The 21,529-nt window shown below is 40.7% G+C and overlaps 1 protein-coding gene across 1 annotated transcript in view; it reads right to left on the bottom strand.

Moving 5' to 3' along the window:
* Window positions 1–21,529, bottom strand: part of fto (FTO, alpha-ketoglutarate dependent dioxygenase) — a 123,332-nt gene that overhangs the window by 49,802 nt on the left and 52,001 nt on the right. The window contains exon 8 of the mRNA XM_011493353.3: window positions 18,964–19,088. Coding sequence (XP_011491655.1) covers window positions 18,964–19,088 — 125 coding nt within the window. The remainder of the gene's footprint in view (window positions 1–18,963; window positions 19,089–21,529) is intronic.

Below are 21,529 nucleotides of genomic sequence, written 5' to 3' on the forward strand. Positions count from 1 at the left end.
GAAAATTGAGAGAACATACAAAAAGAAATGCATATTTAGTTCGTATAGACCTGTCTATGATGAAATAAGTCTAAATGCATATGAGGCATGTTTGCTACTGATGTTTCTGGCCTGTCAGTCTCCTGGCCTTAATAGACACATCCATCAGTCTATTGTTAAAATCTTTGGAAACAGATGGATTTCCAGTTCTATTCATGGCTAAATTGTTAAGATCTATTTGGTAAATGTGCTTAAATAATATAAAAACAACAGACACTGTCATTACAACAGCCTCTGGGCTGAAACAAATACAGTAATTGATCACGGAAATGGGGTGTATTTTATCAATATATACCTGTATATATTTTTTGACAATTAAATCTAGAATAAAGATCAGAACAGGTATTTGAAGAAAAAGGACTGACCCAGTGGTAGATGTCTTTACCTCCTAAGTTTGTCTTATAAACCTGAGGAGAGGGAACTTCGGATTAGATGGAGAGGGGGGTTTTTGTGATGGAAATTGCATATAAAGACCCAGACTGATCTGTTAGAACCCACTATTAAAAACCTAGGCTAATGTGAATTGTGCCTTGAAACAGCCTCATTTGTGAAATGGTGCTTTATAAAAACACTGAACTGAAATTGATTGAAGTGATACTTCTACTCTGCATGGTAAACAACTGTGACAAAAAAAGAAGACACTTCTTGCAGCCCTTCTTCCAAGATTATTTTTTACTTTCCAAAACAAAAGCTAAAATGTCCTTTTTTCCAACCGCTGCAGGCGGTGAAGTCCTTCTGTATATCCAGCAATTTTCCACCACAGAAAGGAAAGAGCAGATAAACAGACCTTTTTATATTTCATTCCAAATCACATCAAGACTTAAACATTGGCTATGAGCACACCCCCTTCTCTATTTCAAAGTAAGTCCTGCTGTTACATTTCAAATACCTAGAGGTCACAGGTCATGGTGCACTTTGCAGCTTCTGAGTGCGTTTATTCGGGCACCCCACTGTAAATAGAGAGAAATTCAACATCAAATAACTGTATTTCCAATGCCGGTCCTTAAGTTTGTTCTGAGTGGATGTGTGCTTTTGGATAACAAAGTAATGAATTCTGGTTCTCTCATGCCAGACTGAGCACACTAATATAGCCGTATTGAATATTCTGTAGGTCTCCTTTATGTCACAATGTCTTTAGAAAAACCTTACGTTAGATAAGCAAAAAAAACACTTAATCATATGGGTAAAATATCTTTAAAAAAAAAAGGAAACACACATAAAACATTTACAGTTAAATTTGTTTTGCAGTAACTTATAGCCAAAAGTTCCTGGGTCTTTAAAGGGGCAATAAATATGTTATAAAGCACTTATAAGGCCCTTAGGCCATTGAAGGCTGAGTTGCAGAGCTGTTTACGAGATTGTTTATTACAGGCCTAGCTTATCATTTTTTACCTCACAGAGATGGTTAGAACAAACTCTATAAATAAGTAATTTGCTGCTATCAAGCCAAGCTTGGCAAGTCAGGTCTATATCATGAAACAAAAACCTGCAATCACAAATGTATCTGAACGCAAGGTGAGGCAAAGAGGAGCAAAAAAGGAGAGAAGGGGCCACACTGCTTCATATGTTCTCTATCCACGGCATATGTCCGATCCGCTCGCTACAGAGCTGACAGGTAGGGACGCAATCTGTTGACCCGAGGGCCTGTTAGAGACTTCGAGTGGATAAATATAGAGCAGTGGGTGAAGATAGGTGTCTTCGATGACACATCTAATGATGCTCATCCTCTCCACTCTATTCCCCCTGTCCAGAAAAGGCTTGTGAGGACACAGCTGCTGTGCAGAGCCAAGGCTTCTATTGGAAATTCTTTAAAGTAAACGTTGATATCAGCAGAATTGTGTCATTTATTGTATTCGACCTACACCTTGCACCATTCCCTAGTAGTCTCATGCACAATATAAACATAAATAGTCAAATGCCTCATTTGGATTTGCAGTGAATGGAAGAGATTTGTATTAAACCGTTGCTTGCGTGTGTTCCATTTGCATATGTGAAAACAGTTTCAAAAGGCTTGTCTATAATGCATGAGACCCTTTTAGGCAGTGTTTACTGCAACACTCTATTCCTCCCAGTCACAATCCATGCACAGGTTTGCATCATTTTGTGAGACATGCCAGTTTTGAATTATTCAGTCACTCATCTCTTCCACCGCATCCCTTTTAACAAACATGAGCACATTCACATATTAAAAGACAGTTTTTTTTTTTTTACAAGGATACTACAACAACACCTCAGTCAGTCCCTTTGGAGAGGTGGAAATCCTATTACCTTGCCGTCAGAACCTGTCGAACACCTACCCCTATGCTTGGCTCTCTTTGTAAGAAGGGAATACCACATCCACCACCAGTGCATTTAGAGACTGCCTGCTCCGTGTTCTTTTAATGGAGCCTGGGCCTTGAGTGTCATGAGCAGAAGAAAACGTAGTTCAATTTCCCTTCACTAAAGCTATAAACAGGCACGTACACTGTAGAAGGCAAATGCATAATTCACTGTTGGTGATGTGTGTCTTAACCACTGCTAAAAAATACATGGCAGCATAAGCAAATATAGCAGTGCTCTCAAATGCTAGAGTTGTTAGAACAGACACCAAGAGAATAGAAAGCCATGCAGACAGCCCATTCTGGTCAAAGACAGTATGTACTACAATATACAACTACATGAATGTGCTGCACATATGACTGTGGGGTCATGATGCCTGACTATTTCCAGCCATAAAACAAACAAACAAACAAACAACAAATCTCTTGGACTTTTGCTTTTCAAGTAGAGGCAAAATTAAGGTAATTTTGGCAGTATTCAGTGAATAGGGTCTTGCTGTGGAGAGGGCATCTTTAAAGTCAATACAGTTTCCTATTAAAATTTTTTTTCCCAAAAGTAGCACATATATATATATATATATATATATATATATATATATATATATATATATATATATATATATATATATATATATATATATATATATATATATACTTTAACTTTCTCCACTTGGAAGACTTGCTGATTAAAGAAACAATTTGTTGTCTAATATATTTAAATCGACCAGTATGAAGCTTAAAACATCCCTGTCAACTAACTTTTGACTAACTAAACTAAAATTAAAAATTAATGCAAAATACCTGAAGAAAAATAAATAAATAAAAGGCGCGGTGCACATTTTTGGTTGGCGCCATGACACATGAACAGTAAATCTGGCTCTGGGCAGACAGGCAGCTGCCAGGGCTCTGGCGTCACCAGTGTTCACTGGTGTTGAACAGTGTGTTAACAGGATGTGTAATGCGGTGTGCTGGTCCTGTCCTACGGCCAAAGCTGCGTGGCAGCAGCACTGCAGGCTGCAATAGGATGGTTATCGTGAAGCAGTTATGGAGCTGCTCTGCTGGGCCAGTCTAATTACAGGAGAACAGCATGCACCAGTCTGGACCTCCAAATGGCACCATATGTTTTCCCCGACTAACTGGCTGAATAAATGCCATTTAGCCATTCAGGATGCACTGTGTACTGTGTCTGGGAATCAGTCACTCACATAAAACCAATCACCTGCTCCTAATCCCCCACCCGAAAACCCACCCTTTTCATCCCACCATGTACCCTCACAAAGCTTCCTGTCCAGTTTAACTATTTACAAATCCTGTTGAAAGACTCTGTATAAATCCCGGCTTCTTGAGTAATTGTTTTGGAAATAGTATTCTAAGCAGCCAAGCTGAAATAAAAGGTTCTGGTTAATCAGAAACAGTGCTTTCAAATAGCCCACACCATTTTAAGGTGTGGTCAGGTCTATGCATCGCCTGATGACTGGTGATGAGTGACAGTGCAGAGGAAACCATCAGTTTCAGACGGGCATCTTAGCTTAAAGACCCACTCCAATGGAAATTGTGTTCTTGATGTTTACAATATGTTGTTGTGGCATTTTTATAATGATAGATATATATGAAGAACATTAAGCTTGAAATTCCTTTTCTGAGTATTTATTTATTCAAATCATTGTGAATCAAAAGCAGGCTAAAAAATGCAGTTGGAAAAGGTTCATAGCAGTGACATAGGTGCTACAACCTTCCTGCTCTGCTGCATTCTGATGTATCCACTTGCAGAAAAATAGATTTGTGTTCGTCTGTTTTTTCTCGTCTAAGCTGGCACCAGCAAATTTTATAGCTGGATATCTTCAATTTTCATTTGGTAGGTTGGGGGTGTTAGAGACTCTAAGGTAGCAGGAGAGCTTCTAAACAGATGGATGATGGGAAATGGGGCAGGCTTACTCCACGCCAACGGTCAGCCCACAACTGAAAGGAGAACTTCAAATGAACCGCTGTCGCTCTGCAGAAATCGACACAGATTTTTTGAGTCGCTCTAGAAACGGCATAATCATCATTAAAAGACAAAAAGATGATTGAAGTGGAACTCAAGCTTTGGAACATTTTTTGCAGCTTTTTTTAACAAAGGATTTGAGTGGCCAAAATAAAGTGTAATGAAAACCGTTTTAAAAAAGAAAAAGAAAAACTTGAGTCATGTTCACAGTTATACATCTAAAAAAGATGGTTTCAGTGGAAACTGAAACACAAATTGTCTTAAATCTCAACAAGTTAGGCATCAGTGGATAATCCGAGGGCAACATTACAATTCAATAAAAGTCTGATACAAGCAGTTGTAAATGCTTTTTTTTCTCCGTTTGGTTTTAATCTGAGCATAAAGCATTTCCTCACCAACACTGACTCCCAAAATTGCAATCACAGCATCCCTGATAACAAGAGCATTAATTCCTTGTGCTTTCAAAAAGCTGACAACATCCGTATCATAACCTCTTTTCTGGAAAAGCTCCCCTGTATCACCACAAGATAGACCTATCACACATCATCAGTTTGTTAATGAGAAGAGCCTCGACAGAGGCTCTCACAGATGCCTATCAGGAGCAAAACAAAAAAGAAAATGTAAGTAAATAAGAACTGTAATTAGTATGACAAGGTTGAAAAAACAGATAACACACTGCAGCAGCCCCAAAGCCTACACTTTCACACATGCACAAGAAGCTTGCAAATGCAAAAGACACACACGGGCACTTGACTACATCCTCACAAGCTCGCACGCAAACACACATGCAGACAAAAATCCCATGTTCTAATCAGCTTGCTACAGCACATAATGAGGATCCACTAAACCCCGGTTATCAGCTGCCATCGGCCACTTAGCTCAGCCTTCAAAGAGCTGATTTTTTAGTTCTTCTACAGCAATCCTACCACGGCAGCTATCAAGAGTCAACACAATCTGAGCGTGTGCAATAAAACAAAAAACTAAAAGAAGCAACTGATGGTTGAGCAAGTGATATACTGTAAATGCAGTAAAGTTAAAAGGCAATTATGTGAAAATGGACAAGACAGTGCAGCCTCTTGGGAAATTGTGTCTTGGGGGGTGATTTGTCACCATTGTGATTTACAGCATGGAAACACCAGAGTGCAGTAGTCTTAGTCTCGGTTGGAGATTGCATGAAAGGGTATCGTATGCCACACCACAGGCTATAAATCTGACAGCACTTGCAACGGTCCTAAATACCTCTCATAACCCAGCTTGCTACACCACAATAACAAACTGTAGCAGATTTACCTCTCGCCTCGAGTGAAGACGCGCACACCTTCTGATGCAGCGCAGATCGCACCTGGCTTTGCCACACCTGCCTCACAGCACAAGACAATCACATGAATCAGTTTAGTCAGTTACAGCCAGTCTAGTTTTTACAAATGTGCAGCTCGGTCTGAGTTCTTGCTCAACTCTCCAGGTGTGTTTCTGTACGTGTGTGGTGAGAAAGGTGCACAAGGAAATGAAGAAACTGAGCCTCCTGCTACAGCTTCTGCCCTCCTGGCACTGCTTTGACCTCTGTGAGGAGAATTCACACCTTCAACCCTCCAGCTGGAGGAATGGTGACCTAAAATCTGAAAAAATTTGAAGAAGTGTCCACATGTCCTTGTCTCCTACTGTCTACCTGATATAGGAGGATTGAATTGCAGAGGGCAAGAAGGACCAGGTCAACCTGTAAGATCAAAATCAGCGCTATGCATGTGTTGTTTGGTATAATCAAGCCACAAAAGTCAAACCTGTTCACTTTAAACCATGAATAATTATATATATATACATATATTTATATGTATACCATGGTCCGGGTGAAAACACGATTCTGATCGGCTGCTGGGTGTGCAGTAAAAAGTGATATACCACATGATAACCGCACGGTGAAAAAAGAAGTTCCGGTCACCTAGCTTAAATGTTTTGTATCACTGCGCTGGCTTCTTCAAAACAGCCTTTTGCTTCATCATTTGGACAAAAAAAAGCGGTAAAAGGTGAACTTTCTCTCTGAACTGATGCTTTATTCAACCCATCAGAAAGATCAGCATATATATATCACTTTATATCGTTGAATCTTGACAGCAGCGGTGGCGCGGCGTGGACTATTTGTTACGTGGTGCGGCCACATAACAAATAGCTCGCTTTCTGTGAGAAAAGCTATCCAAATTGGAAAAAAAAACAAGAATTAAGGACTAAAAACTGGTTACTATTTATTTCTTTTGTAAGTGACCATGGTATAAGCGGGTTAATGGCTTTTGAAGTGTGCATTATCAGTTTTTTACGCACTTGGTGAGTCTGTGTGAATCTTAGCCTCAGTTCCTTGTTCTTAGCTGACAGGCGTGGCACACAGTGTGGTCTTCTGCTGCTGTAGCCTGTCTGCCTCAAGGCTGGACGTGTTGTGCGTTCAGAGATGCTCTTCTGCAGACCCTGATTGTAACCAGCGATTATTTAAGTTACTGTTGCCTTTCTATATGCTGGAACCAGTCTGACCATTCTCCTCTGACCTCCGGCATCAACAAGGCATTTCTGCCCACAGAACTGTCCCTCGCTGAATATTCCGTCTATTTTGGACCATTCTCTGTTAACCCTAGAGATGGTTGTGGGTGAAAATCTATTCAGCCCAGGCCGTCATGGCACCAACAACCATGCCACGTTCAAAGTTAAAAGCTTTGAGAAAAAGCTTAAATCACCGTCTTCCCCATTCTGATGTTTGGTTTGAAATGCAGTAGATCATCTTGACCATGTCTACCTAAATACATTGAGGTGCTGCCATGTGATTGGCTAATGAGAAATTTGTGTTAAGAAGCAGTTGGATAGGTGTGCCTAATAAAGTGGCCAGTGAGTGTATAAATGCTCAACCATGTTTTGTGTTAAAATATATTAAAAATAAAAATGTGGTCAGGGTGAAAGGGACTCAGTCAGAAAGGACCTGCCCCATCTTTGCCAATGTTTGCCATACACATCAAGCCTAAAGTAGACTGGCTTCTGTTTAAACATCCGGTGCAGCCTGCTGTAAAATAAATGATGCTGTTAGCCGCAGTCTCGCAGGTGAAATGTGCCGCTGCTACAATTACTCTAATGCCAGGCATGCCAGAATGCCAGTTCTACCAAATGCTGCTGTCAACCCAGGGGTTTAATTAGTTTGGCACATGTGCCACTTATAATCACCTGCCATTACCAGTTCTGGCTGCATCTGCTTCCACGTCTGTCAGTGGCGGACAGGCTCTGTATGCCTGTATGGGTAACTAACTTTCTCTAATGATGGGTCAGTAATTGTATATTTTGGGGAGACAAAACATAAAACTCAACCAACCTAGGCTGTGAACTAAAAGACTAAACTGATGGATTTCCTCTATGATGCCTGTGCGTTTGTACTGTATATACTTATCTTTGAGGGAAAAAAACAAAACAAAAAAGAAATTCTGGCCTTTTTTTTCTCTTTTAAATTGGCATCAAACTGCTTTAACTGTCAGTACAGGAAAGTATTATTTTAATAGTGATACCGACCTGTCAGAAGTCCATCTGTACAGGTGCATTTTGAAAACAGAAGGGAGCATTGCTTCTTAGTGTCAAACTGCATCGTGAATAGAGCTACACCTCAGGCTGAATACATCTCATTGTGATTTCATGAGAGCTGGAAGAGGAGGGGGAAAAAAGTCCAGAACTGCAAGTGAATTTTGACTTAAAATAGCAGAAATAGAAGTTTAAAGTGAATCCTTCGCTCCCCCTGGCGTAGCAGGGGCTACCTCTAGGGCTGAAGGAGAAGGAGAAGGAGGAGAAGAGAAGCCCTCTGGCTCTCACATTCGTGTGACCAAAGAGTGCAATACCTGAAGGATGAATCTCAAGCTGTGTATTTAGCAGTTCATAAAGGAGTGTGCACTTGCATTAATGTGAGCTTGTATGTGTGTAACAGAGGGCCTACCCCCTTTCCCACTTATGGTAAGACTCAGATTTTCTGATTCACCAATGTCTTCTGCGAAACAATAGCTCTAACTAGCCCTATTATTTCCAGAAAGTTCCCATTTAGCACTAAACCAAGGCTTCAATATTGTGCCTGCTCAAAAACATCTGTTGGGGGACTTGTGTGGCTACATAATTACAAATATCTGCAGTAATCCAGCGTCGATAAGAGAGTCATTACTCCACTAGACATTTATCACTATGGGATTGATGACCCATTTCAGAGGCAGCTTTTGTATGGGGAAGTGAAATCACTGATATTTCTTTTATCCTACATCACGTCTGAAGGAATCCATTCGTCAGGAGGCAAGCTAGTTAGAATTGTAATTAACAGCTCCAGCCTTAATAGAATTTTTGCAGGAAACTGTAGACTGACATAGAAGAGGGACAGAGTTTTACTGTGTTTTCTCACTAATTGCTGCTTTCAATGGATGCCTGTCGAGAAGAAGTGCTCTGCACAGTGTCAAGAAAATGCTACAGCAGCACTCCAGCTTCTTCCAAATGCAAAACTTGTGTAAATATGTAAGAATAGGCATTTGGAGATGTGCATGCACAAGCACATTGCTTCAATCTGGTGCAATCGCAAATTCCTCATTAAATTATGCATCTTCCTGCTGAGGTCATGGGTTTCCACTGACTTCTTTTATATCTTTAGTACTTGAATGTCCTCCCATGTACAAATGTAAAGAACGGAGCAGCAGATGATCACAGAAGGTAAGGACTAAAGGTCTGGCCACCTGCTGGCACCGTCCTGTCTCTAAAGCGGTAATGAACAAAGACAGCTTGGGGACCACCCTGCGAGCTTGTCCCCCTGCCTAGTCTCCCTGCTTGAGGGCAGAGTTGGGAGGCTCTCGGGTGACAAGGATGCCAGAGATGTTCCACACACTGACAGGCAGGTCTTACCTGGCCAACCTGCTGTACATAGTGGCCAAGCGACACACGGGCACAGGCACGAATGTGAGGAGGTACAAAGACCCGTGTCTCCATTTCTCTGCACACTGTAGCTGCTTGCATGTATTCACATACCTGGGCATATGCAGAAACTGAGGAGCACACCCACATACACATGCTGACCTGGTGTAATTCCTTCAGCACACGGCATGTGACAGGAGCAGCTGCGGCCGCTACGGCAGATAGATGAGATTTTCATAACTATCTCCTCCAACTTCCATCCTCACCTTCAGGATAATTTATGACCTGCCTGTCAGCCTTGAAGAGACAATATGCTTGCAATGAAATGAAGTGTTCCAGCAGTGTAGGTTATAATTAAAAGAAAAGAGGAGAAAAATGTGCTTATATGGAGTCAGGGGGGGCGTGCTTTTAAGTGGCTGCAGGTGTAGTAAATCTATGAATAACATGCCTGTGTGTGTCTGTAAACACCCCCATACATATCATTACTGATGTTAGATTTGTGATTTTAAAATGGTAGTATAGAAATAACTAACCTTAAATACATACCTACAACGTCACTAAACACAGAAACTTCCAACATCTGTTATGCAGATTCTAAGTTTACGGACGTCCATAGTATTTTGTGTTATGGTTGTACTCCTACTCATTAGCTCACACGGCACAACGGCAATGCTCAATCAGTAGCAGAGAAGGTTATAAAGGTTTCAGCTGAGGGGTCTTTAAAACGTTTCCACTCCCCTCAAAAACGTGTGTAACATCTGTAAAGGTGTTTCGGCCTTACACGTTCAAAACTCTCGCGTTCACAAGTGGCTATGCAAGTTTCCACGACCGTTTTCTGACTCTACATGTCCATTGACCGCATGGTGCAAGTTAAACCAGGCCAAACTTTGAACAATTATGGCGTTAGATTTGGTAATGACCTATGGCGTCCCTTTCAACACAGAAGTGCCAACCATTTGAAAATTGATCATGGGGTAGAAATTAATAGTTTTGGTTTGAACCCGGGCGGAATTATATGACACTAAGTCTTTCATACATCGGAATAGAGCTGTGAAAGTAAAAGCCTCGGTTACGATTCACAAGATTTGCCTAATTTTTGACATTTCACTCAAAGCCTCTTCCAACTGTAGGTGGCGGACATGCACTAGTAAACAGTAACAAAAAAAAGAAAGGAAGAATAGGCCCCTCCCTGCTCATCGAGAATGAACACCACGGGCTAAATGCGAGATCAAAAACCTGCGTTGAGTGCATTTTCAAGGCGCGTCACATGCTTGGAGACAAATAGTATTCAACCTAAAACAAAACAAATTTAGGGACTCCTTTTGGTAAAAACATTCTTTCCCTAGTGTTTTACATGTCAAATGCACATCTTTACCCAATAACGCTCAGTTTTTTTTTGGGATGCTGGGTTTAATCAGAAGGAATGCACTGGCTGCATGATTACCAGAAACATAGGCTCAAACCACCTCATCAGCTCATTTCCAAGCAAAAATCATGTTTTCATATTAAAAGTGCCCGTCTTTAATGGGCAACTGTGTCTGCAACAAGTCTGTTTAAATGTTTGTGGGATTTTAACTACGTTTTTATTTTTTATTTCTCTCTCAAAGTGCCACTTACTAGTAAGCCTATTCCTGGAAAACGCATAATTATAAAATGGCAGTTTTTCTCAAAAAAACAACAACCTGTAACTAATTAAATAGTGACTCAAGGCACACATGAAGAGAGATTTGTAATAAAGACGAGGGCATTTTTTTAAAAACCTAGCAGTCCTCTGCTTGACCACAGAACGAGAGAAAGCGTGTAAGTCACAAGCTAATTACTGATTTGTTTGAGAGCCCAACAAGACAGGGGTAAGTGCATATTTATATGGGTAGAACTTGTTTGCACAGTAAGTAGAAGGTAGAGAAATAGAATCATCAGTCATCTTGTTCAAAGCACATTCTTTCAAGAGTAAGACATACTCTGATGCACTTCCCAGCCTTGCAGCAAACTGAAATTGGAAGACGATCGCAGCTGCAAGGTTCTGCTGAGGTCGGGTCATGTCACGCATAACTGACTGATTGCTTAACAGGGGTGGGTGCTTGGGAAAAGAATTCATAATTTACAATTGAACACACATCTCACAAACAGTAAAGCCAGGGGCGATCTTGCAGCACAAATGTACCCACTCTCAGGGACCACACAGACATGTTTAAGATAAAGACAGACAAATTACACGACAGAATCTTATTCTAACCACTGTGCTTGCGTTAATTACAGGCTGGCTGGTGTTGAAAGAGGCAAAATGACATGTCCCTATTTGTTTTCTCCGTCACTGCCCAGAACTGAGTAAACATTGCCATGTTGATGGCAGCAAAACTATGTGACTCAAAGGAAAAACAGAAACAAAATAGAAAAAGCGATCACAACTGAGAGTGGATGGGTCCCCCCAATCATACGCAGGTGTTTACCCACCTTTGCAAGGAACAAACCCTTGAGGCAAAGTAAAACAAGGGTGCAGCCACAAAACCTTAGGTTGGTTTCTCATGCCAGGGATAGCAAAATTAGCATGCTGCCTTTGTGGTGCTTTCAAAACAGGGCTGTTTTAGTGGGAAGGATCAAGAGGAAAATGTGGTATTGCTATCTGGGAGATGTGAATAACCTATCACCTCAAACTGGAATCAAAACTGCTTGACCATACCCAGAACGGTTTATAGTGCAGTCCAAAAATCCCCTTCATCTATGCAATTGAAAAAGACATTTTCTTCTGTTCCTAAAACATACACGTGTTGGAAATTGTTTTTATTTCGTAAAATAAACAAAAGGGAATGCAATAAATACACTGTAAACAAAGTAAGATGTGAAAAATAGACTGGGAAAAATAAAAGAAACTTACTCAGAAAGTTAGCAACCTCTAGATTTAGCAACCTCTGGCTCAGTTTTCGCTCTTTAGTTTAAAATCTCATAACCTTGCTTTCCAATGACATAAACTTACTGTATACAACTTGACTTAGCTAGCTTTGGTTATCTTTCTTTGTATCCTAGAAGCTGCTTTTCAGCTACCGTATTTACCACTTAACCACTCCCTTCAAACAGCAATTAGTAAACAATTTTTGCAGTGCTTGCAACAGTCATCTAGCTCAGCAGTGGTATCTGTTCAAAGTTGTCTGGAATGCACAAAATTTGAATGAACTTTGGCTACATCCATCCACCTTTATCATGGATGAGATTCTCATACTCTTCCCAACTCCCATCAGGGATGACGGGGCCTCTTTTTGTCTACCCACTCCCTCTCCCAGCAGTGTTTAGGAATTGGGGTGTGGTCTGTCACAGTAACTACAAAAGAAATGTCACCACTATAGCAATGAAGTGCCAGCCAACGAATGTCTCCCTCCTCCTTTTCTCTGTCGCTATGCGTCTCCACAGGATTGCAGTTGGTATCTTACAACACTGGTGAGGTCGTCCTTGACTGGGCACAACCCTAACCCCCATAACCCTTTGTGGCCCCTGGTGACCCCTGGTTTTGATGACAGAATGGACTTTTTGTGTGGCAGCAGTCTGTCCAGGTGAGGACAAGAGATGACGACAATAGAAAGAAACATAAAGCAAATGGAGGCTGGAAAACACCCCCTCAGGTCATGGGTCAGAGTGGACAGCCGAGTGATGAGTGCAGCTGTGGACATGTGGACCTCCTCCTCCATCCTTTGGCTTTGCTTGCCATGTCTGCTGATGTTCCTTTTGTCTAAGGATAAAGACCTCATCAAATCTTCAAAATCTGGAGAAAAGAAACAAACTCATGCAACAGATGTTGGACGTCACTGACAGTGAGACTACAGTGACACAGTAATCTATGTAGTGTGGATCCGTTTTTTTTCCCATTAAAAAGGCCAAAGTTCTTCATTCCTCAAAAATCTATCTTGAGACGTACTATCTGATTTTTCTTTTTTATAATATTGCAAAAATGACTAAGCTTTTTGTTTTTTTATCTATATGGCTATAAAGAATCTCTTCATTTCTTTTGTTATTGTTTTGTGAGAAAAAAAAAAGTTTAACATGACCATACAAGTCAATTCCACACGGCAGCTCTGATAAATACTGGATTAGAATAATCAAAGTATCTTTTTTAAGATAAAAAGGATCAAACTAAAACTGTTTCTATTCCTTGACTGGGTAATAAACTAGTCTAAGGCTGATTTGAAAGACGACATCTGCTCCCTTCATTTCTACAGAGAATTCAAATGAACATAAAACCTAAAAAGGTTCTTTCACAGACTAAATCTGTAATCGTTTGACAGTTTCCTAGAATAAGTTTGTGCAGAAGTTGTCTTACATATTGGTCCACCTTCATGTTCCGAGGTATAAACCGAAAAGACTGAAATATTTTAGAAGTCTGATTCCAGTAGTAGTTCTGAGCCTTTTCCCATTTGAATGTAAGGAACATTCAGAGTCTGGCACAAAGTAAAACCGACTTTCTTTTTTTTCTGTACAAAGTGCAACCACCCCAAGCCTCCAAACTGAGCTAATTCACACACCGTGAGCGGTCTAACTGCTTCCGATGCCAAAGGTCAATCAATGCCTTCTTTCCTCCCATTTTAAATTTGAGAAATGGGAGGGCAAGGTTTGCCAAGTCAGGCTAAAATGCTGTTTTAGGTCATAAACACCTCTGCCTGTCACCCTTCTTTTCTCCTCCTAAGAGGTGAGTTGGGCTTGCACTCTGTTAATCTTTCACTACAGGGCTGCTCACTCTTACACCGGCCCACAGGAGAACAGAGGAGGCAAATGAAAGAGGGGTAGTAAAGGACAAGAATGGATAAAAGAGCAGGAAGAAAAAGCCATAGAGATGGCCAGATGGGCACCTTCACAGTCCATTTATCAAACCCGATGTGGCCCTCCGCTCCCCTCCCTGCTGCTCTCATGTCCTAAACCCCCATGTAATTCTGTAATGATTTTCATTATCATATAATGACCTTACAAAGCCTACAGCAGTTTGCATGGTCAGTACAAAACTCGCATCTGTTCACTCCAGTGTTTTCTTGCAGACTGTGACAAAGCTTATTTTGTTGCTGTCTTTTTTTCCCCCTGCTGGACTGAGAAGGAGTGACTTCTAAAATTGTGAAGGTTACAATGGGGTATCTCATTAAGACACTATGGAGGGGAGGCAAGAATGGTAATTCTCCAAGACAAAGGGTACTAGTTTGATCCTCAGCCAAAAAATAGAGCCTTGACATACAGCTATTGGGAAGATGGGAGACTTAAAACACAATGTAAATCAAAATTTCCAAACTTAAACCAGATGGAAAATTGGATTTGACAAAATAAAATAATAGGATATAGTGGAACAACAAGCTGCCTTTAATGTTCCAAAGTAAAATCTTCACTTTTCAAAACAAACCTAGAAAAATGATGGACTAAGGGATTGTCTTCAAGCATAACTTCTGCATTACATGCATATGCCCACATGTGAGACATGATCTATGAATTCTTAAAACCTTAAATATCTGTGGTCCCACTGAGATGTGCCATTTCCTTTCCTAATAGATGTGCTCCCAGGAGTCTTGCGTCTTGCTTTTCAATCTGCACTTCCTGTGCAGCACACTGAACCGCTGTACACACTACAGTCACCCACCCACATAATAATCCATCTATTTCCAGGGCATTCATGGGGCATTTACCAAAGGGACGGGGAGGGCATTATCTATCAAAGAATTCACCATGTGCATCGGGAAAACCCAGTTACCAGAAAAGCTCATAAGAATAAAAAAGCTCTCATAACTTTGTTGGCTCAGGCTGAATGAATGGAACTGCTTCTTCTCGCACCAAGAGTCGAGGCATCGCTCATACTGAGTGCCTATAAGTCACTAGTGAGAAACCACTGGCCGCCAGGTCCAATTCTTCTTTCCTTCCTGCTTGCTTGTGCTAAAAATGCCCTGGAGACAGAAAATGGCAGCCAGCAAGCCCAAGTTTTAAGACATAAAGAGCACCTTTAACTGGCGTTTAAGACACAAAAGTCAGCAAACATAATAAATCAGAGGTAGCTGTTTATGTTTATGTGTCCCTGGTATGAGTTAAACCTTTTATTTTTTCTTTGTGCCATTCGCTTGCATTGGCATAAGAACATGAAAGCCAAAGGCACAGCAGGAATTTGAATGTTTTTTTTCATAGATTAAATAGAACTCTTAAAAAGAAAGAGCAGCAGAAAACTTAGCAAACCAACCCTTGACCCTTATAACAGCAAATCCCTAATCAGCACCAGCACGTCCCACTTAACATTGCCCATAGTCTTGAGTTTAGCTTTGCACAAATGTTATCTGTTGACAACCACTTGACAGGACGACCCCAAGTTTTTTTTTTTTGTTCTTTTTGTGAGTGGGGACTGCAAAGGTTAAGAACGGACATGAAATGGATGTAAAGAGAAGAGGAGGCTTGCGGGAGTGGCTTGAGTTCAAACATATAGCAAGGGGCCTGCCCTGCACCAAAGCTAATCTCATCAGTCTTCCACTGCTGATAGAGTAAACGTCTGCCTGCCCTGCTGACAAGGACTGAACATTTCCTGCTCTCCTCTGCTTGCTGTGAGGATGTTGGTGTGGGCTGAGCAAAGTCTAGAGTTAGACACGGTGGGTAGGTGGTACCATTGCATTGTTGGTGGTGGGGGGTCAAAACTGATGGTGAGATGGTTTCTAGCTTTCAGCACATGCGGCTGGAATGCGCTATCAGAGAAGGACCCACATCAGAGCTGTGAGGAACTGAGCGTCGACACAGCACAGCAAGGTGTGTGGAAACAGCCTGTTTACAAGGCTCATCTGGAGGGGACATAGTGCAGGGTCAACCAGAGGGGACATCTCAAAACAAACGGGCTCTGCAGAGAGATGAGGGCATCACCCCAGCTGGAAGCTAGCACATAGTTTTTTCAAAAGAAAAGATCCTTTTTTTAGGAATTTCAAGTGTTTTGCTTTCTCTAGGGTCTTTGACATATCTGCCTCAAAACATGTGTGTTTGTCTGTGTTTGACACATAGGTCAAATCTGCTAAAAGAGACAATAAGCAGAGAAGCTCATGTGAATGCTGCATTGGTGAATACAAATACGGCAGGGTTTGAGTCTGTTCTTGCTGACACTAAAATGACGGTGACTGAGAGAAATGAACTTAAATAACACAAGCTGCAAGTGTGAGGCCCTTCTTTATCTAAATGAATGGCCGGTGCTCTAATCCCAGCGCTCTCAGGCCTTATCTAGAGGAAAGGAAGTGAGTGGGCTTATCCAAGACACACGTGTCGCTGTGATAGCTGCCAGGCCTGAGGACTACAAAACAGACCACTGTGTCTGTGGAATTCACTTTAGCTCTTTAGAAGGAATCAGAGCTGTCTCTACATCAGCAAAAATATTTAGCTCCCAATTATTCGGTTTGATGATGCTCACATTTTTTTGGAACCACTTTGCAAAAGCAAACCGTTTGTCTTCTCAACCAGTGAGAAAAATAATAAAAATAACTTCCTGAATGGGCTTTTAAATGACAGCAATTAAACTCTTAAGAATGATTTTAACACTTAGTAAGAAAAAGTTTAAAAAGAAAGTTGACACGGGCACATTTGCCGTTTGATACAAATCCAGAGTTCACGCCGTAAATGCCCCTTGATAGTTTGTCTGTGTTGGTGTTAAACTTGGATAATGCTGTGTTAAAATAAAAGAACTGACTTCAGCCTAAAATCCAGAGTTCTCTTGGACGATGTTCTGTATTTGATCCTTTTTGGAGCCATGTTTCCTCTTTCACTGCAAGTCTTCCAGGCCTTTTCTGTCACCAAATTATTAAATAAAAATGATCTTCACAGCATGTTGCTGCTATCACCACATTTTACTGTAGGGATGGTATTAACGTGTTAATGATCAGCGCCTGGCGTCTTCACACATCCATTAGGAACTGGGGCTAAATAATTCGATGTTTGCCTCATCAGATCAAAGAACTTTGCTTATCGTAGTTTGAAGGTTGTTGTGGAGCCTTCTGCAGTTTTCCAATGTGTTGTCAAGCAAGTCTGGCCTGTTGTTGGAGTGATACATTGTACACTTTCTGTTTGTAAGATTGATAACAAAGACTAGATATTATTTATAATTATATAGCTCTAGTATTGTTCTTTATTCATTACTGCTTTCCTTTGCCGCCAAAATTGCAGTGTGTGTTGAAAAAAACAGAAGTAGGAAAAACTTGAAAAGCCTGAATTATTTTCAATTACTTTAAATTTGTATTTCACTTTTGAACAAATAGCAAAACAACCAAAAACATAATTTCCATTTCACTGCAGTTTAATTTAAAGAAGAGTCAACATACCTTAAATTATACTCCAAATGAAACTAGCCTACATGGAAGGCCAGCATCCAACATAAAAGGGCTTCATCCGATTGGTCAAATGCATAAATGGATTTATTTGATTCACTAAATACTCCAAACTGCCATAAGATTGTTTTAGCACATTTAAAGTTACCATTTATTGCAATTTTCGCCGTCTTTTGCAATATGCATATTGCACAGCGTGATAATGCAATAACGCTAAGATTGCGATTTATTGTGCAGGCCTATTTTAGATTAAGTGTTGTGAAGCTGTCTATAAAGTTTCATGTAGAGAGCATCAAGATATTGTTCGATACTTGAAGCATTATCAACTACAAGCCCCACAAGTGTAAAAAACATGCATGATGATTTGAGCTTTATCATTATGCTGGCCACAATTATACCTCCACTTTTCTTCAAACTCCAATTGCAGATCTGAACCGTGCCGGGGAACTTCTGAACACCAAGAGTTTCTGTTAAACCTATTAAACCCACAATGACCATAGAGTCATTATGTGTTGTTTGCAGGTTTTCTTTTTTGACTTTTTGTCATTTGTTCTTTTTAATTGAGAATAAAAACCCTGCTTACAGCAGTTAAAGTTTAGTGTCAGAGTTGGGGGTGTTATTAAAATGTTTTATGCTAAAATGTTTACTTTTACTGCAATCAAATATTGGCCTCTTCCGAATGCAAATGTAATCAATATGAGTAAAGTTTAGCCTAAATGACAAAAGCGGTTTATACAAATACACACCTTGTGTGTCAGAAGATCCAGAACCCCTGTTGTATTAGTAAAATATGTCCAACACAAGAGGCCTTCATCTGCTATCTGCGTGCTCAGCTGTTGGACAGGACAAGTTAAAAAATAAATAAGCTTTAAAAAAAAGCTGATTATTGTTTTTCATGTAATTGTTATTGGGTTTTTTTTTGGTAATATGCTATCCATCAATAATTTTTTTTCACTGTGTCTATTTTCAACTATATTGTAAAAAAGACCAAAACACAGCCTGTTTTTTGTAGTCATTCTTTGAAGAGAACAAAATAAACTGAATGTGTTTCCAAACCGGCTACATTAACTATAAAACGTTTAAAATTGTTCATTTTGTCACTGGTTTTATGCTGATGTCCTGCAGGGATCTGCTCTGCCCATCCCAGTCAGAGGCAAGTAGACACACACACACACACAAAAAAAAACCTACACATCAATGTGGAGAAATTGCAAATATCAAACATAAAATCCCCCTCCAAGCTGTTATGCGACAGAGCTAACCAGCAAAAAAATATGCCCCAGTGACACTGTCAGATATGTGTGTGTGTTCACATTTGAAAACATGAGGCAGGGCTTAGTTTTCTTAGTGATTCTTTGCCTGTCTAAAGCATCAGTCACAGAGTAACGGCGGAAACAAAGTTGGTGGTACTATGTGTTACCTGTCTCTCCATGTCTGTCTTTGCTGGTGTCTGTCCGTCAAGGCAGACAGCAGGGTTTCTGCCATTTCCCTTCTTCCCTCCCCCTCTTGGCCTTCCTCCTCCACTGTGGCCAGGAAAAGCTTAGTCTGAAAAAAAGGAGGGGAGATGGAGAGAAGGTTTACACGGCAGAACTTACGATAATGTCTGTACGGTGGAGAACAAAAATAAATGGAAAGTCGAATTTTTAAAAAATTCTTTCAAGAGGAGAAAAAAATATCAAATTATTTTCTGAGTTTTTTAACTCAAAAAAAGCCCAAATTACCAAAAAAAGGATATTAAAATATTAAATGCACTTGGACTTAATCTTAATTGAAGTATTTAAAGACCATATAATTAGGTTAAAAAAAACTACCTGAAGTTATCATGAAAGCAACCTAGACAAAATAAAACAGCTTTTAAAGTCAAAACTCAGTTCTAGCATCCCTGAGACGGCGGGACACAGCAAGCGTAGTAAAGTCAGTTTAAAGTATAAAGTCAGTTTCACATCAGAGGATGGGCAAATTACACCCAATATTAGAGTGTGAGTCAATTAATCACGTCCTGCACAGCACAGTGTAATGTGTGAGTATCCCCCTGTTGAACATGAATTACAGGCCAGCTTAAAGTGTGACGTGGCACATCACTGCTAATCGTAGACATCCTAGAAAACCTTCGCCTCCAAGTCCTCCGCAGCCTCTAAGCTGGTTGAGACGGAGTCAAATGAAAAAGGATCTGGCAGCCCAAATTAAATGCAGCACTGTCAGCCACACTCAAATCCCTCTTCCCTCTCACTGTCTCCCTTTTCCTCTCTACCCATCACAGATTCTCTCCCTTTCTGGATATCCTTAAATGCCCCCCCCCCCCCCATTCCCCCCTCCTTTGCTGAGCCTCTGAGAAGTGATGGATCTGTAACACTGACGGACTCTGACGCCTTGTTAAGAACAGTCTCTTCCTGTCACATCTACCAGTCAGGCGCGTTCATTTCTTCCCATTAACAGTGACTTCCCTCCCCAGTCATGCAGCCTCCTCTTCAAAAAAAAAAAAAGTCCTACAATATAAAGGAACCTTCATTTCTTTCCCTTTCCCACTTTTTTAATCCCTTTCTGACAATCCACCTGTCTGTCTTAATTCTTGTGACGATAGCTTTGATTATCTGTTTGTGCGTTTCCAAAGGAGGAGAGTAATATGCTTACTTTCTCTGCAGCACTCAGGACAGGTGTCAAAACATGTAGTCGCGTGTGACTGATTACACCTGACTCTGAGGAGACACCAAAGATTACAGTGACCAGAAGGAGGAGGAGGAGGCAGGGCCAGCTGTACTCCCACTGGAAATTGTGTCTTTCAGTTTGGATCAAACTCTGTCCTCCTGGGATGAGTGACACGCACAGAAAGAAGCAGGAAGTGGATTTAGACTGGATCACATTCTCAGCTGCTTTACATCATGTTGCCATGCTGGTTATGAATGCAGAACTACCCATGTCTAGAGCACCACGGGAAAAAGCATGTGATTTGCAGGTAAGCTAAAACCTGTAGATATATTATTTCAATATATCTTCTCACTCTGATCATCTTTTGATCGATTTTTAAAGCATTCCCAGTTATCTTTTAATTATGATTAAGAATTCAAAATGAAAGAAGCCAAAATGGACATAGTTTCTGCACAGCGGCAGGAGTTCATTCAAAATTCACCTTTGAATTGATGGCTGAAGGCGCGGAGTAAGTCCACCCTTATTTCCCATCATCCCTCTGTTCAAATGCTCTCCCGCTAGCTTACAACCCCTCACACCCCCAACCTAACATTACCGGTGTAATAAAAATGGCGAGCAATATTGGAGCTAACCAGCTGTCCAGTTCTGAGCCACACGTCAGCTTGGACAAGAAACACCAGGATGTACATCAGAGGTCACAGAATCCAGGCCTCGAGGGCCGATATCCTGCTATTTTATTAAGAAACCCTGCCACATATGCTGCTGATTACCTGGATCAGGTGCGTTAATCCAATAAGGAGCTTCAATGACAGGTTAGTCACACTTACAAGCTTTTTCCAAACTGCATTTTTTTGTCTGCTCCTGATGGACAATGACTCGAATAAAGAAATACTCAGAAATGCAATTTTAAGCTTAATTTTCTTTACATATGTCCTTTATTATAAGAAAAATGCCACAAGAACATGTAAACACCAAAAACATAATTTCCATTGAAGCTTTCTCTTAAGTTACAAGTCGGGGTTCGAGCAGCTCCACTGACAGAGGTGTTACCCAAGCCTGATGATGCTTAGCAAAAAAGAATGTGGTCATACATGTAATAGATTCAATTATGTCAACACGTTTGCAAATGATGTATACAAAAGCAGTTTATTTTAAAAATCTTTGATAATGCATGTGTCTTTAAAACCATGTGCGTGCTCTCAATGGCAAACATGTGAGGGGAAGATTGCGTGCCAGAATGTGTGTATCTTGTGTTTGGAAGCTCCAGTGGTGAAAGAGTCCTTCAGGTTAAGCCCCAGGCTGTTCTCCAGGCCATTTACGCACCCCACTGGTTGTTTACT

Source organism: Oryzias latipes, chromosome 3 (genome assembly GCF_002234675.1).
Source record: "Oryzias latipes chromosome 3, ASM223467v1".
In the NCBI taxonomy this organism is placed as follows: Eukaryota; Metazoa; Chordata; class Actinopteri; order Beloniformes; family Adrianichthyidae; genus Oryzias; species Oryzias latipes.